The 24,385-nt window shown below is 36.4% G+C and overlaps 4 protein-coding genes across 10 annotated transcripts; 3 read left to right on the plus strand and 1 right to left on the minus strand.

The window, feature by feature from the left end:
• Positions 1–182: 182 nt before the first annotated feature.
• LOC120002415 (probable peptide/nitrate transporter At3g43790) lies at positions 183–9,267 on the plus strand. Of its 7 annotated transcripts, none has more exons than XM_038851188.1 (18): positions 183–327; positions 457–623; positions 1,125–1,165; positions 1,951–2,011; positions 2,125–2,227; positions 2,340–2,442; positions 2,599–2,652; positions 2,748–2,810; positions 3,530–3,579; positions 3,707–3,782; positions 4,768–4,983; positions 5,543–5,630; positions 6,546–6,631; positions 6,730–6,837; positions 6,991–7,035; positions 7,151–7,239; positions 8,064–8,107; positions 8,993–9,131. In XM_038851188.1, exons 2-18 carry the CDS (start codon positions 467–469, stop codon positions 9,076–9,078), a joined length of 1,470 nt encoding a protein of 489 aa, XP_038707116.1. In that variant the 5' UTR covers positions 183–327; positions 457–466; the 3' UTR covers positions 9,079–9,131. The 7 variants fall into 7 exon arrangements, with proteins under 7 accessions (XP_038707116.1, XP_038707115.1, XP_038707114.1 ...); XM_038851187.1 differs by having other exon boundaries at positions 462–623; XM_038851189.1 differs by having other exon boundaries at positions 203–327; positions 434–623.
• Positions 9,268–10,800: 1,533 nt separating this feature from the next.
• On the plus strand, positions 10,801–14,580 carry LOC120002416 (SNF1-related protein kinase regulatory subunit beta-1-like). Its single transcript, XM_038851193.1, has 4 exons — positions 10,801–11,028; positions 12,456–12,631; positions 12,740–12,902; positions 14,050–14,580. The coding sequence occupies exons 1-4, from the start codon at positions 10,837–10,839 to the stop codon at positions 14,365–14,367; spliced, it is 849 nt and encodes a 282-aa protein (XP_038707121.1). The 5' UTR covers positions 10,801–10,836; the 3' UTR covers positions 14,368–14,580.
• A 2,117-nt stretch (positions 14,581–16,697) lies between these two features.
• On the minus strand, positions 16,698–19,034 carry LOC120002417 (calmodulin-7-like). Its single transcript, XM_038851194.1, has 2 exons — positions 18,872–19,034; positions 16,698–17,441 (listed from the first exon to the last, which is right to left on the minus strand). Exons 1-2 carry the CDS (start codon positions 18,945–18,947, stop codon positions 17,068–17,070), a joined length of 450 nt encoding a protein of 149 aa, XP_038707122.1. The 5' UTR covers positions 18,948–19,034; the 3' UTR covers positions 16,698–17,067.
• A 1,841-nt stretch (positions 19,035–20,875) lies between these two features.
• On the plus strand, positions 20,876–24,220 carry LOC120001761 (oligoribonuclease). Its single transcript, XM_038850213.1, has 8 exons — positions 20,876–21,070; positions 21,168–21,302; positions 21,529–21,605; positions 22,597–22,678; positions 22,754–22,809; positions 22,894–22,986; positions 23,223–23,313; positions 23,936–24,220. The coding sequence occupies exons 1-8, from the start codon at positions 20,899–20,901 to the stop codon at positions 24,052–24,054; spliced, it is 825 nt and encodes a 274-aa protein (XP_038706141.1). The 5' UTR covers positions 20,876–20,898; the 3' UTR covers positions 24,055–24,220.
• The last annotated feature ends 165 nt before the right edge of the window (positions 24,221–24,385 follow it).

Here is a 24,385-nt window from a genome sequence, read left to right on the forward strand (position 1 = left end):
AACTAAAAAATAGTATTAAAGGACGGAAAGACCCTTGATTTTAAGCTGGAAACTAATAAATTGCGCTCTATGAAGGGAAGTTTATGTGCCGGTCAAAAGGGAAGTTTACGAAATGACGAAAATGTCCTTAATTTTAAATTACTAAAATAAGTCTTGCTCAAGGAGGCGCCCCCGAAGGAAAGTTTCCTTTGGGATAGAAACCTTTGTTTGAAAACAGTGCGTCGGATATACGCAGTTCAAAATCTCTTATTTGAAACGGTAAAATTTTGATTCGTATTTAGGATCACGAATTGTATCCTTCGTACGCGCGCTCCCCTATTTGAAACGGTAAAATTTGATTCGTACTTATGATCACGAATTGTTTCCTTCGTACGCGCGCAGTTGAAAAATCCCCTTTTGAAACGAGAACGCTTGATTCTTAAAAGTATTTCAGAGTAATTGCTTTGGTGTTTAAAGCGCAGTAGCCATGGAGGGAAGCGATGATAATGGGAACAGGAATGCTTTGTTGGAACGATACTATGATGCGCGATGTCCAGGTTGTAGGATGGATCGCATAAAGGAAGAGCAACGAGGAGTACCATACAAGTACTTGTTGTATATCTGGATTGTCTCTCTCTGCGCTGGTTGCCTTCTCTATCTCTTCTACTTGTAATTCTTTTCGTTTTAAGATTGTTCTTGAGTGGTAGCAGGAGGTAATCATCTATTTAAGGATTTAAAGACAGGTTTCAAACTTACATGCGATGGCACAAGTGTTGATAAAACTTTTTCGTCAATATAGATGGATCGTCTCTCTCTGTGATGGTTGCCTTCCCTACCTCTACTTGTAATTGTTTCTTTGTACGATTGTTCTTAACTGGTGGTAGTTGGAGGTAATAATATGTTTAGGTATAGAAAATTAGGTTTCCAATTCCAAGTCATGTACAGTGGCACAAGTTTTGATCTACTTTTTCGTCAATCACCTTGAATTCTCTCGAACTCTTATCAGAACTGATATAGATTCATTGCAATTGTATTGAAGCTATTTACCTAAAAATTCCATGTAATTTTTGTTAGAACTGTTTTCTTAGCTAGCTGCCTATGTTCATCAGTTCATTGTGTTCTGATGTTTGTTTTATCTTTTTCAGCTCTGCCAATATCATCACTTTTTCCGTTCATTTATTTCATGGTAAGTCATCTATCCATTGATGAAAATTTTGGAAGTTATTCTATATTGAGCATGACTGCTCTATTTATGGAATATACTCTCTAACTTTTAGAATGAGAAGGAAATTAGTCTGTTGCTAGAGAACTAAATAAAACTTTTTGTTTGGTGTTAAATTTTTTTATGCCACGGTGAATTCGTGTATTTGATATTTAATATTCTTAGCATTTGTAAGGATTGTAAAGGAAAAGGAGGGAACCACAAGACGTGTCATCTCCTATTGCAAATGGGCCAAGTGTAGAGCTATTAAGCATGCGAATTTCTTGATTGGTTGCTAGTTCAATGCAAAAGAGATAAAAGCATGGGTTCTGTTTTGAAAGTTTCCAGAAGAAATAAATAGAAAGTATTTTAAGGAATATAAGCTGGATTTAACATTGTAAAGGTCCTAAAGGATAGATGGTTACTCAATAGTTGTAACTGTCATACAGAGTTTCTGATGAACATTCATTTTTTCGATGTGCTAGAAAACTTGTCCTGTACATTCTGATTCATGGTAGATATCGACTTGGTTCTTTCCTCCTTCGGTAAAATATTCTTTATTTTGAAAAAAAATAAAAGATTCCCTTGCTGCCATCTCTGTCGATGATTAATAAGTATTTCAGATTGACAGGAGGCTAAAGCACTAAAGGTCTGTTTCTCAATAGAACTGAGGAGGCAAACTGTTTTCTGATGGGCTACATTTGTATGTTACTTTGTGCTGGTAAATTACATGCATGACTGACTGCATTCACTCGTCTATTTTTGTACAGATCAGGGACTTCCATATTGCAGACAAAGAGGAAGATATTGGTTACTATGCTGGATTTGTGGGTAAATTGTTTGCCATATCCTGCTTTAGCTCCTTTTGTTACACTGTCCATCTAAAATGAATATTGTTCTTGTGTCGTGCCTTATCTTTTCTTCCTATTTCGTTTTGACTTAAGGATCTTCGTTTATGATTGGAAGAGCTTTGACATCTCTTTTATGGGGAGTGGCAGCTGATCGTTATGGTCGAAAACCTATCATATTGATAGGGACATTTTCAGTGTTAGCAGTTCTAATTATCTGTTTTCCTCATTTTTTCGCCAAGGATATCAAGTTAGGTCAATTTTGGCACTTCTTACTGTCAATAGATGCACTGCTAACAGTTATGTTTCAGGGTTGTATTCAATGCTCTCTTTGGCCTTAGTACAAGCTTCTGGATGGCACTTACAATGAGATTTCTTCTTGGATGTTTCAATAGTCTACTTGGCACCATAAGGGTATGCACTCCCTGTATCTGTGTGCTTGCATGTGCATCTATGGATATGTACATACATGTTTGGGCATGAAAGTTAGCTAGCTTGATTTTTGATTCGTTTCTTTAATTGTTCCTTATTATTTCCAACCCTAAACTTCATCCTTTGTTTCTACTCTAGGCATATGCTTCCGAAGTCTGTAGAGAAGAACACCAGGCTTTAGGACTTTCAGTTGTAAGTTGATTCCTCTAGTAACATATGATATGTTTTCATGCATTGTCTGAATTGATGTATCTGAAGTGTCCCTTTTGTATTCTTTGAAATTTTAGGTTAGCACATCGAGAGGCATTGGTCTCATTATTGGTCCTGCCATTGGAGGTTTTTTGGCACAGGTACAGATGATTTTATCTGTTTGAATGATTTTCATCTCCGATTCCTCGATAATTTCCACAAGCTGAATGGTCCTGTTGCAAGGTCAGGGGTTCGGTTTTGGATTTAAGGATATAAGGCAAGAACAGAGCTATAGTGCTATATGTACCATAGGAGCTGTAGTCTCTCTTGCTGGTTGCAGTAATAACTAGGAACATATTGAGGTGCTTGATCTGTTCACTTTTTGCATTCTAGGGTTGTTGGTTCACAGTTCACTCATGCATTCACCCTTAAAATTCAAGCATACAAATTTCTTAATTTTTTTTTATTGTATCAACAACTTGAAACTCAATACATGTATGTTAGACATCCTGTAAAAGTAATGAAGTTCCTGATTAGAGATACGTGCTCTGGAGTTTGTGTATGCTTTGGTGTGATGATACGAATTATCACTTTTCAGTAGTAAAAACTTTTGAGAATAAATAGAAGCATTAATTTTGTTTCTCCTCCATCACTTGCTCTTACTCAAAAAAATTTTGGCAGGAAAATGGCCTAGTTTGTTAGCTCTGAAGCAGTTCACTACTTTCTCATTGTTTTTCTTTTAACTTAGTTTTATATCTTTGACGTTTGTAATATAAATTGTTCTTTTTGTGAATTCTTAAATAGTGTTCATTTGCTCATGCAATTTTTCTATAACTTGTAGATTTTTTTTTAAATTATTTCTAGTGGTTTGTTCTGTTAGCCTGCGGAGAAATATCCAAATGTTTTTGCTGAGAGCTCAATTTTCGGGAGGTAATTATAGGCTATCCTAATTAGTATTTTCTTTATCATTTATTGACGTCACTATGCTTCTTCTTCTTCTTCTTTTTTTTCCTCCTGTTGTGCCATTATTTTATGTTGCCATGTCTTCATATTCCAGGTTTCCTTATTTTCTACCGTGCCTACTAATATCAGGTTATGCTATGGGTGCGATTATTGCTTGTTCGTGGCTTCCTGTAAGTTTCAGAGTTCATTTGTGCAATTGGATGATTCTCGGATCCTGTTAGTTCATTTAAAGAAAGACAAAGACTTGCATCTGCTCCCATCAATCTATTTTGCATGATTTGCTTTGATCTAACTCTTGTGGTTTAATTTGTCTTCTTGTATTTTTTTTAATGATATGTTCCCATGCAGATTCTTGCATTATGGCTGTAAAATGAGGACCAATTGGACCTCATGAATTTTTTGATTATGAATACTAGAAGTTGTTAATCTAGATTTTACGCTAGTACTTAGCACTAATGTTGGCCCTGACTGACGGACTGTAGGTGGAAAGCTTGTGCTGTCCGGTCAAACTGTCATCCTAAATTCCTCCTGCACAAAGACAGAAACCAAATGCAACAGAAGCCCAAAAGAGAATACCAACTATTTAATGAAATTTGATGTTGTGGGTTGGGCGTTTTAGGATTTCAACATGAGATTTTGACTCTGATACCCTCTTAGTTAACCATTTATCCCAAAAGGTCGATTGTGTGGCAACAATTTACATTAAGCAACCACCCTTAAAACATGAAAGAGATAACTGACTTCAAGTTATTCATCAGGAAAAAAGACACTCTCTTCAAGCTCAAGATATAGATTGGTTGCAGGTTGGATATCTGTTATAGTGATTGACCATTCTCAAATTTTCAGAAGTTTTTTTTGAAATATGTGATATGGGAATATGAGCCCATGACTTTCAAGAGGTGACAAACATTATTTGAAGATCTTTCTTAAACATTAACATTATACTGAAATTACTATATTATTGTTTTATTGCTGTTTAACGTTTTAGTCTAAACATGTGAATAATGATGCGCATTCGTCGTTATGCTTTTGTGTCTCTAGCTCCTTTCTGGCAATAAACTTTGTAAGTTCAAATGCTACGAAATGAAAAAAACATGCTGTGATTTTTTGTAGATTTCTCAAGCAGTAACATAAAGAATGTGAATGTTGATGCAGGAGACACTACATATTCATAACAGAGAAGTAATTAAAAGATGTGATCCGTGTGATGTAATAGAAGCTTCTCCAGATGAACCTGCAGAAGCTAAAAAGTCTGAAGGAGTTCAACAAAGAGAGGCATCTGATTATGCAAAACTATTTAAGAACTGGCCTTTAATGTCTACCATCACGGTATATTGCGTATTCTCACTTCAAGAAGTGGCTTATTCTGAAGTAAGTTTATTTTCCATTCATCTTTTTTACCTGCCTTTGGGGGCATTTTCTGATGGTAATCATGCATAGAATGTTGCTTCTATAAGATTATTGTTAGCCTAAAATCCAGCTTCATACCTGTACCGGATTTGCTGTCGGTTGAAAATGCGACATTCACATCTATACCACGCAAATTTTCCCGCAATTAGGAAAATTGATGTGTGTGTGACTGTGTCATACTGACATGCGTAAGGAACTTCACCACTTGTGCAACCTGATATATTAAATTACTTTTGAACTTCACCACTCAAACTTCCCTAGTTTGTGCCTTGAGACAAACATATAAACATGCTTTGTTAGTGAAAAATTCTTAACCCTATGTTTTTACTTTGTCCATGGTCATAATTGAATGTGGGTAAGAAAAATAAGTAGTCTGCTAACTACTGAATAGAATAGCAAAAACCTTTACGAGGGCCATTTATCTAGTTTTTAATGTGTGTGCATACAGCTCACACTCAATGACATAGGAGCATATCATACTTGTTAGTTGTCTAACTTGTCAGCATTGGCATTTGTGTAGATATTCTCACTTTGGGCAGTGAGTGACAAGAAGTATGGGGGGTTGAGTTTTTCATCTCAGGATGTTGGTGAAGTTTTAGCAATCTCTGGTGTGTATTTTTCTGGTATTTTGTGATATGTCTGAAAAATGATTGTCATTCTTGGTTAAATAATTTTAGTAAAAAATTCTCTTCCAGCAGTTATTTTGAGGTTTTATTTGCAAATTGTCACCTTTCCTGGAAATTTAGATGAGAAAAATGAGCAGTAAATGTATACACAACTTGCACTTTGAACGTAGAAGTATGCACAAGTGAAGAAGACACTAATTAACTTTGAGCTACAAATTTATTGTCACTTGGAGGAGAGACTGCTAATGATTTTGTGTAGGCTTTTATTTTATTCTATGATGTTGTGGACTTGCCATGCTGACTAAAGTTTGATGCAAACTCGATGTGCGCCTTATTGGATTCTTCTTTCTCATGTGGCAACTATATATTACACTGTTCGTGTGACCTAAGTCCTATTTCTTATCTCATTCACTCTATGTAGCACATTCCATTTTGTGGGTATGATCAGGGTCCAAGAAAAGCATTTATTTGGAAAATGGTTTCATAACTGAATCATTGACTCTTTGTACTCAAATCTAGTCTGTATGCAAAATAACTGAATTTATAATTCTTTATTTATGATGTTGAAGGCAATTTCCCCATTAAGTTTTTCCTTGTTAGTGAACCACTTAATTGATAAATGTGTCTCTACTCTCTAGACTCTAGTCCATTGTAATGGTGACTACTGACCATCCATGCATGAGAACAGTAGAAGACATATTGAATAGACGATATTCCATCTTAGTACAGTTCTGTGACGGATGTCATACACTTCGAGAAAATTAGAGTCTTAAACCATCATTAATGACATTGCTGTTATGCATAGCCATTTATTGCAGGGTTACACTAAGGAATAAGCTTCTGCATATTATTAGGATCGTCTTTTTTTATTACTTATTAAATCATTCTTTGTATTAGGTTTTGGTCTTCTATTGTTTCAACTTTTGTTGTATCCACCAATTGAGAAAATACTTGGGCCTATGATGATAACCCGCATTTCAGCGGTAATGTTTCGAGCTTTACTCTCTATTTTAATGAGTTCACTTTGCTCTTCTAAAAGATAGTTGCTAAATATTATGCTATTAACACTTCCTTTGTCCAGGCAATGTCGATACCCTTGCTTTCAAGTTATCCCTATATAGCTTTGCTATCAGGGATCACCCTTCATGTGATAATAAACTGTGCATCGATATTGAGGAATACCTTATCTGTAAGTGCATTATGGAAGAATTACTACTTTCATAATGTTTGTCTTGGTGTGATATTGAACTGGCAGAACTTACAACTTACAAGGACTGCATTATGAATTATTTTCTTGTTGAGCTTTTGATTCTTGCTGGGTGACTTTCTCAATCTTCTGTAGGTGTCTCTTGTCACTGGATTATTCATACTGCTGAACAACGCCGTGGTAAGTTTCATCCTTTGGTTGGGAAGTTTGGTTGCCTGTTCTGTTATGATCTTTTCTTTAGCGTATCGCAATTTCTGATTGCAACTCATTTGCCTGCCCGATGTTGCTACTGCAGCCCCAAAGTCAAAGAGCTGCTGCTAATGGCATTTCCATAACCGCCATGTCTGTTTTCAAAGCATTTGGCCCAGCAGGAGGGGGTGCTCTGTAAGTGCATTGCAGAATTCTTTGATCACCTTGTAATTTTTTAGATAAAGTGTGCCTACATCATAGCAGAAAGAGCACCTAAAGGGTTGGACAGGGCTCTGCATTTCATTTTCTTATAAGTTCATTTACATTTTTTATTTGAAAAATTATAAAGAAACTAAAGGAAGGTTCATAAAATTGCATTTGGATCAAAAGGTAAATCTGTTGAAGACTCTTTTGAAACTTTTTGGGAGATATGTATAATGCATATAAGATCATGACTAACCTGTTTTTCCAAGGTGATAAAAAGTCAAGGGTCCAAACTAAAGGGAGTGAAATCAATTTTTATTACATAAAATTCAAACATGTCAATTTCGTTTTCGGGCAAGCATAATGTTCATATGCGAATGTAGAGGCACTTGGTTAAATTAATGCTATTTAATTTTTTAGAATTCCATGTAACATGGCATAGCTCATAATCTTGGTTTACTTTTCAAGAAGCATGAAAATGTCAATGGTTAGAATTTGAAGTCAGTTTAATATGAGGATAGGAGTTAATTAGAATAGGGATGAGGGAAGGGAAAGGAAAAGAAGGTGTTTACTTCTCTTCCTTCACCCCCACCGCAACCAACATTTATGGTTGGAGAGAGCCATTTAGCTTGAATCACCGCTGACCCATACACTGCTTCACTGCAAATGACGTTGAAGTCACCTCTTGCTTTCAGTCCCATTTTGTGCAGTGGCTTGGTGCTTACCTTTTGATGAAGAATTGCGTTAGACATTTTATGTGAAGCATGTTTTTGTTCATATATAATTCAGTAATTATGTCCCTATTATAACTGCAGCTTCTCTTGGGCACAAAAACGACAAGTTGCTGCCTTCCTCCCTGGTACGAATAGTTTATGTTTCCGAACACACACACATGTTTCATCTTCATAGCTTATGTACCGGTCTTTGCAAATGGTCTACCCTCTACAATATTTGTTGCTCTGACAAACTAGAGTTGCTAGACTATGATGATATCACTATCCTATTTAAAGGAACAACTTGGGCTGGCATAATGATTCTATCCAAACTTATGCACTCCTATGAAGACCTTCCAACTCCCTGCACTCTCCTTTCTGTGAAAGGGATTTTTTTTATCATTTTAAGTGCTGCACTATTTCAGTAAGTTACCTCTGACAGACCCTTAGAAAATCGACTTCATTCCTCAATTTGTTCAATTCCCGTATGGATTTGTCTAATTTCGGTCGTGTTTTGTAGTATCAAACTTTTAGTGATGGAGAAAATGGTGAGAAGACTAAAGGGTGAAAAGAGGGCTAATCTTAGTGGATTATTATGGGATTATACTTTTGAGTTGTATCAATTCCAATTTTTGCTTCAGTATTCTATCACATTCTCTACTTCTGTATTCGAAGGTCATATGGTGTGTTATAGGCAATAAGATTCAGACTCCATGGGGTACAGTAGATAGTTGTTTGGTTTTTCATCGAAGGCTCCTTACATTCAAATCAGTAGGTTGCCTAAAAAGTTACATTTGAGATCTATGGCGTAACATTATATAATCTGGAGATGATGGGTTGCATTTCATCATTGGATGTTTCGGTTAAGAACCAAATGCATGGGAGTAATAGAAAATGTATGTGACCAACTGCATGTCTCGGTAGTTACTTCTCTTGCATTATTCACATAGTGCATTAGAATGTAGTTCTTTTTTGTGAAAAATATTACTCCTACTTTTCCTTGAAATTCAAACTATATGAATGAAATGCAGGTGATCAGATGGTCTTCTTCGTATTAAACGTGGTCCAATTTGTTGGATTGCTGCTGACTTTCAAGCCATTTTTAGCCATACCATGATCGGAGCAGAATTTGAATTCTGTTTGTTATTGTGTTTTGCAACAGAGTATTTGGCGCATTGTATAATTCAAGATTTGATAGCTTATGATAGTATTTGATGGCAGAACATTCCGCTTCTGGAACCAGCTTTCTCAATGCAATGTAACAGCCGCTTACTCCAGAGAAATAAAGTACACTGAGTTTGTTCTCCTTGTTGTCAATATTTCAGTTTGCTATAACATATAACATGATACTTATGGAAACAAATCATCTGCATGTAGTTATGCTGGTCGCAGATGCTGCGGCTTCAAGAGTGACGGTTGTGCTTTTTTGAAGTGTTTCTGTTTGTGCTCTTTGTTTTTGATGGGCCTAGGTTTCGTCTCTGTCTTGTCAGGACATTGAATTTTGATTTTATCTTTTACGTGTTTGTATATTTTTAATATATCTGCATATATTTAAGTGTGAAAAATGGTAAAACTTAGGATGAGGACATGTGGGGATAAGCTTAACAAAGTTCCTACATGTCCTTGTCATGCTGACTGATCCGTATTGTTCTTTATTTTAGTATTAGTATAAAATATCTTGATATTATCCGCCTAATTTGTTTAATGCTTGTTGTGATAGCAGTCTTTCCTCTAACTGGGATTTGCATATTACTCAACAAGGGACCTTCTCATTTGCAGAGGCAAGGTAATTACGTGTCTTTTGCTTTGCATAATTTTTGAAATTTGTGGTGTTTCACTCTTTTCATATATCGAACTTTATAGTTTCTCTCTTTGATAAGATACAATGCTCTTCTAACGCAGTCTTTCCTTATTTTTGGAGATAGGGTTTGGGAGGGGGTATGACTAGAACTCACGTCCTAATGAATGGGTTATCCCTTACATGCAATGTGATTGTCATTCAACCAACAACTCATTTGCTTATTTTCTTATTTTTGAAGTATAACATAATTTTTAAAAAGTTTCAAAAAATAAAAAGTAGTGTTGAATACCTGAATGGTGATCACGAATTTATCAAAACGGGCAAAAAGGTTTATAGAATCCACCCTTTATGGAGGGTCCATTCAGCAATCTGTAATCCACGTACTTGCCACATGAGATCTACAGGCACTTGCCACGTAAGACCTACATCTTCCCGTTCCCGCGACAAAAACCTAATCCAAACAATTTTCTTAAAAACAACTACTTGATATTTCACATGTCAAAATGATATATGTCTATAATTTTCCTGTCCACAAACTTACATAAGCTATATGACAAACCATACAGACATGTCACATAAAGAAGTTACAAAGGCATGTTAGATGTTTATATAAGTTTATGGATATTTATTTTATGGATATGTAAAATATAAGTTTATGGATATGTGGTGCTTTTATTTCACATTATGCTTTCAGCAGCTGTAAGAACAGTGAGCCCCGCTTTATTTGGGAGTGGACCAATCGAAGCTCATTTGATATTGCTCGTCTGCAGAATGTTTAGACTAGAAGCGTTTCCCGGCAGTGTCAATTACGTAATAAAGCTGGGAAGGATTGGCATTTATTCAAGACCCGATTACATAAACCGTGTATTAGCTAATTTAGCTTAGCTTCACGAAGCACAACCAAACTTCTCTCTTCCGGCATTTATCGCACAATCCATCTCTCTCATATTTCCTCACGAACGCGCACAAAGAGATGTGTAACTGATGTATATATATATACAGATAATGTGTTCGAGCGATAGTTGATCTATCTGAAGAGTAATCTGTTGAGACAAAACAAAGTAGGGGAAGAAGATGGGGAATGCTAGCGGTAGAGAAGAGAGAGCGAACGCTCCGATCGGAGGATCCAATGGTGAGGCCGGAGATCAACATAGGTACGCGCCGGATTTTCAGGCTCCAGGTCGTGTGCCTTCTTCTGATTCGATGGGGAATACACCTCCCGGTAGCCCTGGACGGAACCACCATCCTCTCCTGTTCGCTCCTCAGGTTTCGAACTCTGCCATCAACGTGTTCTCTCTAAATTTTAAGTGTTTATGTGTATGTGTTGGTGTGTGGATATGTGTATATGTATGTATGATGAGTATCTATATTGTTTCGACATGTGGCCTTTGTCTGCCTGATTCGATCATATGGAGGGGTTGATACATTCTGAAGCTGCGTATAGTAATATTGAATTGATGATCTATATTTGATGATTTCTGAATGGATAATAATTCGATATATAAATGCATTGATGTTCTTTCAAACGTCTCTTCAAACAAGGAACTGTAGGAAGCCGCTTGGATCACAATAATAGGCAAGGTGAAAGTGAAGAGTAAAAAGCCCGGGTCCTGTAGAAGATAAAACTGGCTCTTCATGTTAAGTAATAGGTAGGGCTTTGGGATTTGACTCGAGGACCAGTGCTCTATTATCATGTTACATAAATCACTTGCTTTAAAAGTTCTATTTCTTTTCTTGATGTCATTTACAATCTTTCTTCAAAACTAGTAAAGGAAGTTGAGTCAGATACATTTATAAAAATGCATAATGGAGAAGGCAAATTTACCATGGAAGTCCAAGAAACTTTACTGTTACACCACACCTAGAATTTTTGGTCAAGGTGAATTCAGAAACTACTGAAACTAGCTTTCGGAAGGCCAGGTTTGACTCGTTTCGTGAAGGAGCTCAGCCTATTTAGGATTCATGAGCTCAAACTCGAGCTTGAATATACTTGGTTAGAAGCTCAAGCTAAACTCAAATCCAAATCTTAACTGAAATGTTTTAGTTTACTTCAGTGAGATTGGCATAAAGATGTTGAAATAAACCAATTTCCATATTGGATCAATATATTAAGTAAACATGCTGAATATATTTTGAAATTACTATGATCTAAACAATATATAAATGTATTGTACATATTATTCTTTAAAAAGTGGATAAATTTAATACCATATAAGCACTCTCAACACTAGGAGCTGAGGCCTTTGGTAAGCTTGGGTCGTTTACTAAAACATATTTAAATTTTGGCTTAAGCTTGGCGCATAAGTAGATGAACCCTTGCTATAATAGTCTGCAAGCAGCGCGCCGGAATCCTTATTTACACTCCCTATTTGCAAGGGATCTGGAATGGATTGATGTTATTTGGTTTTAGATTAAGAAAGTTATTTATTGTTTTTTATGTTTAATTTTACGTTGTCAGAGCACGGTTTAAGAATTGATCTATTCAACTGTTAAGATTTCTTTACGTAAAGCTTTTTAGGATCAACAAATTTCAAACCACAATGAACTTGATAACTTCAGTTAATTGATAAATAAGTTTGACAATGGTTAAAGCAACCAGGGAAATAGAATGTTCGATATTGCTTTGTCAATTTTTTTTCCCAGTGCGGGGAAAATGAATTTGACCTGATATGTTCTCTTTGGTGCATTTGCAGGTACCCGTGGCTCCATTGCAGAGGGGTGATGGTCATCCTTTTTCCAATCAGATCTCGCAAAATGAATCTTCTGGAGTTGATCATCTTCCTACTGAAGGAATTCCCACAATAATTACATGGAACCATGGTGGTAATGAAGTAGCTATTGAAGGGTCTTGGGATAACTGGACATCAAGGTAAGCTCTTGTTACTTCTTTGCTATGGAAATGTCGGTGTTTCAAGATAATGGTAAATACTAGGTATCTGCAAACAAGATATGTCAAGCTTACTATTTGTGGTTTCAGGAAGATACTGCAAAGATCTGGTAAAGATCATTCCATTATTTTGATCCTTCCAGAGGGAATATACCATTACAAGTTTGTTGTAGATGGCCAGTGGAGATATATTCCAGATGTTCCGTTTGTTGCTGATGAGATGGGCCATGTTTGTAATCTTCTTGATGTTAATGTAAGTACTTCTTAGGACCCAGACTTTCTGATACACGTAAGCTATATTGCTATCATTTTTATTTGCATGCTACTTAGTTCTTGAGGGTCATGCTAGTTTCGCATGTCCTTGCATGCTTAAGCCTGCATTGGCATGATGGGCTAAATGCTTAAAGTAAAATAGAACTACTTGCCTACATGTGGATCCATGTTAGTGCAGATTGAGTACATCAATAAGGTTATTCTGATCTAATAAGATGATTTTAGTTACCAAGATTGTACTTCCCTTTTCTTGTCAAAGAATATCCCTTGACTGCAATCTGATTGGTTGATGCAATAAAGAGCAGTCTAATTTGAGAGGGAATTGACATTTACGCTGGAAGACGTGGACCTATATAACACTTGAAAATTTTCCTATCCTTTTATTGTAGCATTCCATTGATAGTTGGAATTTGGAAATAGGCATCCACTCTACAACTACTTAAGGATAAGACTCGAAATTCCTTTCCAGATTCGAATATGGGTACATTAGATTTAGATTGCAAACTTGGGATTTTTTGGCTTGTAAATTGACCTTTTTTGTTTGGACCTGTTTATTATCAACATCTCTTCATTATCAGCTTTTACTTCTACCTTTTCAAGTTGTCCATCATGGACTTATCTTGCTCGGCCCGGCAAGACTGATATAGGAATCTTCTTGAAGCCTATTTGAGACCATAAGAGCTGTCTGTCATCTAATTTGCTGATTCCTTTTGAATGACAATGTTTACCTTTAATTCTTTGGCCTCATGCTCCATTTTCGTCATATGAACATCTTGTTTGTCTAAAATTGCAGTGGAAAGAAACTCTCTATGTTATTTTATTTTTCGCAATGTATTTCTTCTTTTTGACTTGCTATTTGTAGCATTTTGCCAGTTGTAATAAAAGCCTCCACTTGATCATTTATAGCATATGCAAGAATTTTAAATAAAAGTTCCTCATTAATTTTCAGCCATCATCGATTAGATGATACACATCAATACGTTAATCTTCTCTGATAGAGCCGTCAAGGGGAAAAACCGAAAAAGGCAAACACAACACACACTTGCCATTGAGTTTTTTGGCTCGATGAATAATGACTAGTGATGCCATTTCATTTTTTTTAATTATCTTCTATGATTTCAATTTAGGCTTATTTACCTGAATACCTGGATAGTGTGGCTGAATTTGAGGCTCCACCATCTCCAGACTCAAGTTACAGTCAAGCCCTACCAACTAATGAAGATTTTGCGAAGGAGCCTCTAGCAGTTCCACCACAGCTGCATCTAACTGTTCTTGGCATGGAAAGCTCAAATGAAGCTTCATCTTTGAAGCCTCGACATGTTGTGCTCAACCACCTCTTCATAGAAAAAGGAGGAGCTTCTCCTTCTATTGTTGCTTTAGGGATGACTCATAGGTTCCAGTCCAAATATGTCACTGTGGTCGTCTTTAAGCCACTCAAAAGGTAATAACTTTCCTTGCTTGATATTGTAAAGGAAATATACATTATCAAACATGTTTTTTGATGGTTCCCTGTTTATACAACAGCTCAAAACATATCATGCACCCCATGTTTGTTATGTTGACTTCAACAGTCAAGTACTTCTCTCTAAAAAGTCTATTTCCTGGAATTTTTTTTTTATCATTTCTTCCTATGCAATAAAGGAAAATTGTTTGAGTTCTCTTCTGGCAACAGTTTATTATGCTTTATTCCTTCTGGGCTCTTTGTGTTTATCCTAGAACTGAGCAGAAGGTTAATTAGGATGACTCTCCTCATTAATCCGTTTGAAAAGAAAATTTTCCAAGGTACAGAGAAAAGTACCACAAACGAGAGATGGTTTGAAGGATTACAGGCGAATGCAAATGCCTTCAATTTAAGGTAATCTCAAGTTACTAGGCCAATACCCCAGGTTAGCTCTGCTTGGCTTTATCTTCAAAGTAAAGACCTACTCGAGCCTTGTGGTGGTGGCTTGCATTGATGTTTTCTTCTATCTGTCTCTGCCATATTCTGAAACCTAAGAGCTGTTAGAGTAGCAATTATATACATACATTTTCACTTGGTTTTCAGTATTGAGGCCACTCAGTTTTAGTTCAGCATCTGACGTCTCATGCCCAAAACTTTTGTTACTTGGTTTGTCTGATTGAATTGGTAACTTGACGGGGGGGGGGGGGGGGGGGGGGGGGTTAAGAACCCAGTTGCTTTCGACACTAGTAACATAAATCATTTGATCTCTCGTCAGGAATGATATTGACTTGATGTTTTGTTTATCTGTCGAGGCTCGGCTGCTTTCATGTGTTCCTAGTATTTGGTGACAGTCCCCGAAGTTTTATTCAAATCGAAATATATTATTGTACATCACTAGGTATATTAACCATACGTAGTTCCATTGAGGGACACAGATTTCTGGATCGCCGAGAACGACCAGAAATCTGAAAGGCTGCTATTTGAGATTTAGAGGACTGTGCATTCACTAATCCGATCTCTTCTACGACGTTTTTTTCCACAGTTACTCTGGTCATCTTTGATGTTGTTGCTACTGCTGCTTCCCCTTCTCTCTGCCACTCTCCTTGCCTTTCGTCTGTCATTAGAAATAAGTTATTATTATAAGAATTATATGAAAAATCATATAATCAACTTGCTTTTCCGTAGGCAAATTTATTTAAGCGGTATAGATAGCAATCGTACAATAATAAGGGCTACAAATTTCGATTAGTTATAATCATCTCAATCACTCGGTCTAAATTGCACTACATGAATAACACGAATCAGAAGTGAAAGAGAAGAATATGTACCCTTCTAGGTGGAGACAAGAGGAGGGCGCGGGAATTAGATTATCAGATTCTGTAGACACTGTTTACAAACCCACTAGAGAAAAAGCATGCTTTCCATTATATTTCCAAGACTAAACGAAGAAATGAATAATTTGAAGGTTCCTTTTTTTACTGTCAAAATTTTGCTGAGTATCTCTGGAAGGAAAATGATATAAATTGAGTAAAATATTTTTAGGATTTGAATAATTTGTAGTAACTCAACGAAAGAATCACACCGCCTCTTCTTTAACGAGGGAGACTGATAGCTTACTAATTCAATTAATGTTTTTGGTTGAAGAGGATCAGGCTCCATATAAAACGTTAAGCACACCCACGACTAAAGAGAAGAATAATCAAGGAGAATCCATCTAAAGATCGAAAAAAAAGAAAAGGAAAGTATGGATAAGACAAGAAAATAATTCACAGCTAATAAAGACCCAAGACAATGATGACAAGATTCAATTGCAAGAAGTTAGCTAAGAAGATTCGGCTGGTTAAACCAAATGAAAATAAAGAAAAGTCAGAAAATTAAGGTCGAGGATGATAAAAGAAAGTGTAGTGCACACTTCGAAGTAATTAAGCGGAAAAGAGGATGAACAAGACAAGCATGCAAAGTCAACAATTCAGATGACAACTTCAAACCTGTGCTCCAGTTCCACCGCAATAAATATCCTTTCCTACAGTGTCGTACCCACATGCTTGTTTTCCAAGCTAAACTAGTTAACACGCATGTTATAGATAGAGAAGACAACTTCACAGAAGTACTTTAAACAATCCTGCCTGGGAACCATTGAAAAGAATTTGAGCCAAAATCCTACTCCACCAATTAATTACCAGACCTCTATGACCCCTAAATCTTTCAAATGGCCTGTTAACACCAGGTGTGTGTTCTTGTGTGAGAGAGAGAGAGTCGAATAGGAATGAAACAACAAAAAGGGAACTAGTTTAACAACAATGTTACCATACAATAGACAATTAACAGGAAATGTTCAGAGTGTGTGATAGTGATCTCAAACTAGAAATAAGTAATGCTTAAATTCTGACTATAAACAACATTAGACATCCATAAGAAGAAAAAAAAAAACATGAGATACCGCCAAATATTGTAGGTTCACGACGGTTAGAAAGGAATACAAAAACATAAAAGCAGGCGCTATCAACCCAAACTACGAAACAAGAAACAGAACAAGAAGTGGATACTATGGATAAAACCACAAGAAACAGCCAACCACTCAACAGACATGACAAAATATTACGATGTCCTAATGGCAAATAGAAATCTCATCAAACTTATCTGCCCTCTTCCCTTGGACTTTTTTTTTAAATGATATCTATTTTTTGAATTGAGTGAGAGGTCCTCACTTGGCCATCATAACTTTGACAAACTCTTCATAGTTTATCTGCCCATCACCATCCACATCAGCCTCGCGGATCATCTCATCAACTTCCTCGTCTGTCAGCTTCTCACCAAGATTTGTCATCACATGGCGAAGCTCAGCAGCAGAAATAAAGCCATTCTGGTCCTTGTCAAAAACCCGAAAAGCTTCCTTGAGCTCCTCCTCAGAATCAGTGTCCTTCATCTTCCTGGCCATCAGATTGAGGAATTCTGGGAAATCAATGGTACCATTGCCATCAGCATCGACCTCATTTATCATGTCCTGGAGCTCAGCTTCAGTTGGGTTCTGCCCCAGAGATCTCATCACAGTTCCAAGCTCCTTGGTGGTGATGCAACCTAAGAGAAATTCATTAAACAATCACAATGGAATGAAACCATAATGACAACAAAACATCTGTAACAGAGGACATTGGATAAGGCAACCAAGCACCATTCGCTAACACATCAAAAAGAACTCATATCTATGGATTTCAAACAAATGGAATAACCTCTCTCTCTTAACCATAGTCAAAATGCTCTGCTGACACTCACACACATGAGTACATGACATTATTTCTGTACAATCAAATGTATCAATAATGCCAACACTTCACAATTAACAGCAAAATAGTCAATAGAGTTTCCTAAAATTTTATATACAATCCAGCAAAACAAGGAAAGAAATCCTTCAAGATAGTTGACAAGTCTAGTCAGCAGAATAGCAGATACACAAGAAAAAATAGCATATGTACCAACTAGAAGACAAACAATATAGGAAAATGTTCATACAGCCATTAAATGGGTTCCAAAACCCAAGAATAAACCCCTTCATCTTCACCATCAACACTTTACATGCATCCTCCATGATGGCAAAATTGAACAAAAAATGCAATGTAATCAAAATGTTCCGGAGGGACACGACCACTAGGGCTCATTCACAGTCAGGAAAAATAACAAACGTCATAATTCATCTATTAGAAAACATTTGAAATTTCAAATTTCCATAGCCATGTTATTACACGGTAGAATCTAATAAGTCACCGGTTTCAGGAAAGAAAGTAACATTTTACTTTACAAATAGCCAAACATGCAATGAAATATGTGAACTTAAAACCTTGATATGCAACTACCAGAAACAATTCAATGAATCAGAAAACAATAAGATCGGCCCCATGGCAGGTGGTCATAAGTAGTTAATCATCATGACAGCCTTTGCCTCTAAAAAGTTGGGCTCAGCTCATAAAGTGGCTAAAACTCAACCAACAAGATACATAGAACGTTATTCTTACACTCAGCTAACAATGGCTGAGCAAACCGAACCGAACAATTCTAGTCCTTGAAGACTGCAGTAAAATACTACATCGATCGTATACACTAAAACCAGCCAAACAGCTCATTTAAACGTCAATATCAAAAGAACCATGTGATCGATCACCTTTAAAGTCCTAAACGCACAGAAAAACCTCTGCCAAAATCATCCCAGGAATAACAAACGGGATCGTCAAAACACATCAAAGTCAATTGATCATAAAACTGCGATGAACATCTGAAAACCATATCAACAGAAGAATCTAAGCAGCTCATTCAGCCATATACGACGATCAAGGCTGAACATATCACAGAGGATCCCAACACAAATCAAAAAAGAAAGAAAGAAAGACACATAGATCGGCAGGTAGTGAGAAAATCAAAAGGCTGGAAAGAAAGTAAAGAACGACAGCTTAATCGAGATGGCAATGATTGAGATCTAAACAGAATAACGAAGGGAACGAGATCTGAAAGCAGACCATCGCCATCCTTGTCGAAGAGACTGAAGGCCTCCTTGAACTCGGAGATCTGGTCGTCGGTGAGGTTTTCAGCCATAGTCGGTGGATTGAGCTTTTCAGATAGAAATGAAACCGAGCAAGATAAATAATGCGGGTATTACCAGTCGTGCCTTCGATGTGGAAAATGTAGGGAAGGTTGTGGGGTTATATAAAGGGCCTAAAAGCCCGTAAGGGGTGGCCCAAACCCAAAGCAGCATCTGATTCTCTTTCATCTCCACGAAAAACCTTTATATTTTTTTAATAATAAATTCAATATTCATGAAGTGCATCGACGGATAAACCTTACAAACTTTATTCTTTTGCTCTAATAAGCTCTTCATATTTAATTAAGACTTTTTAAAAGGCTTTGAATATCAAGACTAGAAGTGCATTGGAAGTACAAACCTCAACAAGACAAAAAAAAAAAAAAAATCTTTTGAGAGAGAGGAAAAAAATAGTTTGAATTTAGGCATGTCACAAATATTTACAAAGTTGCTTGAGAGTCACGACCCTATACATCTGGTCTTGTGCCATATAAATATGAAAATACATAGTTAATATTGCGTTGATAAATTTATAGTATTTATTTTAGGCTATATTAATTCAATAACTAACATCGGTCTGAGCGGATTCTTTTACCAAATGAGTAGCTGCTAGAGAATTATCTTGCGGTGTCATATATATTTAAAAGTGTCAAGTTTGATTGTATAGTGATCATTATCCTTCTTATCATAATTTTATAATTTATTTTAACATGCTGTAACTCCCTATTTATAGACCAAAAAAATCAATAACTAATTAATCCTTATTGCACCACGAAACTTGGATAACTAACTAACCAGTCTCGTGCCATGTAAATTCAATAATTTACTAACTAGACTCGTGCCACATAAATTCAATGACTTTTTATTAGGAATAGGGGTTTGGGGAGGGGGTAGGATTCGAACTCACGATCTAATGAGTGAGTTATCATTTACGTGTAACGTCATTATCATTCAACCAACGACTCACTTGCATATAAATTCAATAACTAGTTAACTAATCCTTACCATATAAATTCACTAACTTGATAAATTGTTGTCACACCATATAAATTTAAATATTTAATAACACACGAATGAGTAGTTCAGATGGCATTGATATGTGTAGTATCTTATAAAAGTCTCGAGTTCAAGTATTCCCTCTCCTTCCCCTATATTCAAAAAAATAATCACAAATGGATCTCACTCTACATCAATTCAATAACTTTCTATATCGAGTAACCCACTATTGTGCTTTTTTATTAGCATGTGCAACAATGACTGTGCGGGAATTCGAACCCTACTTTTAGAACAAGGGTCTCTCCTAGTATCCTAGAGAATAAGATCATTCTCGATTGACCATTCATGAGAGTGCCAAAACACCGAAATCACGACAGTTAAAGCAAAAATGCCGTAAAGTGTAAAAAAGTTGTTATATCTTTAATAATTATAATATCGAATCTGACATTAAATTGTAGCTCAACCCAAAATACTAGTTAAATGAATGAATCTGATGGTCTAACTAGGAGAGTTTCGTATTCCAACATCGTCGTGTGTTCAATTATTACCGAATTTGTACATGAAATTTTCACGTGCTTGCATGCAATTCACGAGATAGTGCATGAGCTTCTAACCACAGGGGTGTTAAAGATGCATAGAAATCGAATCGATCGATCGATCAACTATTTTAAAAAACTTGTATTTAGAACCAATTGAAATAGCAGATTGATTGATCGGTTAAATTCATTAAAAAAAAAAAATCGAAACCCCACCATTTGCACCCCTACTTATAAGTTTATCCAGAGCAAGTACAGTGATTAAGGTTTCCATATTTATTTATATATATAAAAAATTAATTGTATTAATCTGATAAGTTACTCATTACAACCCAATATGAGGCCAACATGGGCCAAGTGATAGTAGAGGCCCAATAAACGTGAAAAAAAAGAGAATATTTAGATGACCCCGAGAAACGTGAAAAAAGAGTCAATGGATCGTCTCACCAACGTATTCTCCGTGCTCGAGCTCGACGCCGACGACGACCAAGTGAACGCTTCTTCAACTTCCACGTCTGCTTCTGGTGCCAAGGCCAAGTCCAAGTCCAAGGCCAAGGCCAAAGCCAAAGCCAAAGCCAAAGCTTTCTCAATCAACACAAGCACAGGTCACATATAATCTTTACTTGCGCTAATCAGATTTACTCTACGATACTATGTTAGGTTTAGGGTTTTAGACCTATCTCAAGCATAATGTTGTGGCAGGAAAGAGAGAGGAGGAGAGAAACGGCTCCGATGGGCCCGTGGTGAAGAATGAGGAGCAGAGTCAGATCGCTTCAGTCGAGATGGCTTCGTCGGATTTCAAGTTTCCTCTCGCGTGGATTGACTTGGAGATGACAGGTGACGATTTTTCTTCTTCTTGTTAATTTTCGTCTTTTTTTTCCTTAAAATTTCGTCCTTTTTTTCCTCTGCCAGAAGAAATAGTGATGCAGATTTTGCTGTGATTATTTTTAGTTTTTATCTGCATTAACTTTGATTCATAGATTTCATGTTTAGATGAACTGTTATGCAGTGCATTAAAGTACTGTAGGCATTTAATTTTTTTTCGCTTTCACTTTTTTTGCAGGTTTGAATGTGGAAGTTGATCGAATACTGGAGATTGCTTGCATTATTACAGATGGCGATTTGAACAAATCAGTGGAGGTACTTGTGTTATTGTAGAACATTTTGGATGCCTGCACTGTCGCCTGGTTGTGATTTTTTTTCTTCTTTTTAGGCCCTATCAGTTCTTAGGGCACTATATATCTTTTATCTTCGTAAAGTTTATTTTATTTTTATCTTCTTTTTTTATTCTTAAGATTCTACTAACACTTCTGCTACGTGTCTTCATATGATCCAATTATTGCAATTGGAAAGCCTACAAGGAAAAAAAAAATGGTTTTTGTTTCTTGAGGAAGTTATAATTCTGACAATTTCAGCTAATGTGGTGGTGTAAAAAGTACTATGGCTGGATTTTTTTTAAACTCCTGCAATTTGCATAGTTGTAAAAGCCTAAAATTAAACGTATAATATTTCTCTCTCCGATTCCTGCATTTTGTTATTCTTAGATTGTTAAGTTTTAGCTTGCATGTTCTCCAATTCATATCTATTGAAAATGGAGCCAGTAGGAATTGGGTCAAGTCGTGAAGAGGTCATGTATGCCATTGTTTACTTTTATTCCCGTGGAGCAACAGCTTTTATAATCTCAAACAGGCAGCACTTATTTTTATGGTTTGCTAAATTGGATGGGGTTTGAATTCTGTTTTACATCAGACCATAGATAATTTAGCTTATTCACAACCTAGTTTTACTGATTAACAACTGATTCACGTCCTTGTTTTGCTGAGTAAATAATTGTATTAATGGAAAATGGTAATTTTTCCCTTGGGATGCCCTGCGCTTATTGAGCATCATGTTAAAACTCATGTAGCATGATATGCCTATAAAAATGGTAATTTCTCAATTGGGGAAGAATTCATGAAATGCTTGAGGCATGATATGTTACAAAGTGGGTTGAAACCTTTTTATTGTGTAGCATTTGCCCTGGCTCATTCTCACGGACTTTGGTTGATGAGCAATATGTATTATTTTTTTGATTAACTACATTATATGTGACGTGCCTATAAAATTGCTTGAATAATCTCTCCTTCTATAGGGTCCCGATTTGGTCATCCATCAGTCTAAAGATTGTTTAGATAAGATGGGAGAATGGTGTCAGACTCATCATGAAGCTAGTGGTAAGCAACTATAAATAGTTATTTTCTGAATTTTTTTAAATCTGCCTTGTCCACTAAAATTTGAAATTATGTTAGGGTTAACAAAGAAAGTGCTTGACAGTACAATAAGTGAAAGGGAAGCTGAAAAGCAGGTTTGTAAAGAAGTAAATGGGTGTCGACTTAATTGCCTATTCCTTTTTGTTGAAATTTAAGTACCTTCGGCTTTAATAATACAGGTTATAGAATTTGTTAAGAGAAATGTGGGTACATCTGCATACGCACCTCTTTTGGCAGGAAATTCAGTTTATATGGATTTCTTATTTTTAAAGGTAACTTTCACTTTCATGTATAAACTCTTCAGATTTCCTGTTGTTTTGAGATTGATAATGATTGCCTATGAGGAAGCCTGAGTTTCTGACCCAATATTTTATGCCACTGGTAGATACCGAATTTCGGAACCTAGCATTGGTACCTTGATTATTGCCTGTGTTGCTACTTAGACTGGCTTGTCTTTCTTTTAAGACCACAACTCTGCCATCTGTTCTAACGAGAAATAATTTTGCAGAAATACATGCCAGAATTGGCTAGCCTTTTCTCTCACGTAGTTGTTGATGTTAGCAGTGTTAAGGCTCTGTGCATTCGTTGGTATCCCAGAGGTACATTGCGTTATATGTGTATTCTGTTTTTAAATTTTTTTCGTGACAGCTGTGTTGACTGTTTAACAGTTTCACATAGGCTCGCTGTGTGAGAAAATTGAACTACCACTCGAATACCTTTGATCTGAATTCTAGAAATAAGTAATATGCAGTCTTCCATTGATGTTGAATTCTGTTTGTCATCACCATGGCTGAATAAGTTAGACTATTCTTTTGAGGACGATTCCTTTTGCAACATCAGCATGTTCTTTATCTTGCTGATTTTCAATCCCCATTCCAGCCATATCCATCCAATGTATATGGGCTCCACAATTGTCCAAAAATTTACTGAGCGGAAATTCCTGTTTCTCAAAGCTTAGGCAAATATTTTCACTCGTATCTTTTTAGTGATACATCACCCTAAAGCTATTTTCATCCCTATACTGGCCATGATTATATCATTAGCTCTACATTTTATCCTTCAGGTGTTTCTTGTTTATTGTGTGACCTGGCATGTTATGTTTTCTTTGTAGTAACTGTGTGATGTAGCACAAATCTGACAATTTACTGCTCCAGTTCTTGAGCAAATTCTCGCTTTTTTTCAAAATTATTTTTGTCGATTAACGTGCAATACTTTAAACAGATCACAGGAAAGCCCCAGCAAAGGAAAATAAACACAGGGCCATGGATGATATTCGAGAAAGCATTAAGGAACTCAAGTTCTACAAAGCGAACATCTTTAAAGAGAAGTCTAAGAAGTGATGCAGCGATTATTACTCCTTTTATGAAATTTTTTGTTGTGGATGCCATCCTTCGTTAAGATAATTCAGGTTTCACAAAGCCTGTGAAATTGCTCATCGTTTATGCAGTCCCAACAGGCTGGACGAGTATAGTACGCCTTTGTGCCATCTTACTTCACTTACACCTATAGCTACTATGGGCCGGATTGAAGTCTTTTTCTTTTTTTTTGGTCATTTCACGGGCTCGGGCTGCCCAGAACTGCCCATCTACATGGGCCGGCCAGAACTATATGTCATGTCACGGGCTTGGGCTGGGCCAGAACTGCCTATAGTGTTGGGCTTAAATATATCTT

Source organism: Tripterygium wilfordii, chromosome 7, assembly GCF_013401445.1.
Source record: "Tripterygium wilfordii isolate XIE 37 chromosome 7, ASM1340144v1, whole genome shotgun sequence".
Classification (NCBI taxonomy): Eukaryota; Viridiplantae; Streptophyta; class Magnoliopsida; order Celastrales; family Celastraceae; genus Tripterygium; species Tripterygium wilfordii.

Coding starts and splice junctions, on each gene's coding strand:
- LOC120002415 (XM_038851186.1), top strand. CDS start 467: ATGGAGGGAAGCGATGATAATGGGAACAGGAATGCTTTGTTGGAACGA. Junction 1,166..1,950: donor TTCCGTTCATTTATTTCATG/GTAAGTCATCTA, acceptor ATTTTTGTACAG/ATCAGGGACTTCCATATTGC. Junction 7,036..7,150: donor TACTGCTGAACAACGCCGTG/GTAAGTTTCATC, acceptor TTGCTACTGCAG/CCCCAAAGTCAAAGAGCTGC.
- LOC120001761 (XM_038850213.1), top strand. CDS start 20,899: ATGGATCGTCTCACCAACGTATTCTCCGTGCTCGAGCTCGACGCCGAC. Junction 21,071..21,167: donor CTCAATCAACACAAGCACAG/GTCACATATAAT, acceptor ATGTTGTGGCAG/GAAAGAGAGAGGAGGAGAGA. Junction 22,679..22,753: donor GACTCATCATGAAGCTAGTG/GTAAGCAACTAT, acceptor AAATTATGTTAG/GGTTAACAAAGAAAGTGCTT.
- LOC120002416 (XM_038851193.1), top strand. CDS start 10,837: ATGGGGAATGCTAGCGGTAGAGAAGAGAGAGCGAACGCTCCGATCGGA. Junction 11,029..12,455: donor CTCTCCTGTTCGCTCCTCAG/GTTTCGAACTCT, acceptor GTGCATTTGCAG/GTACCCGTGGCTCCATTGCA. Junction 12,903..14,049: donor GTAATCTTCTTGATGTTAAT/GTAAGTACTTCT, acceptor ATTTCAATTTAG/GCTTATTTACCTGAATACCT.
- LOC120002417 (XM_038851194.1), bottom strand. CDS start 18,947: ATGGCTGAAAACCTCACCGACGACCAGATCTCCGAGTTCAAGGAGGCC. Junction 17,442..18,871: donor CTTCGACAAGGATGGCGATG/GTCTGCTTTCAG, acceptor AATTTCTCTTAG/GTTGCATCACCACCAAGGAG.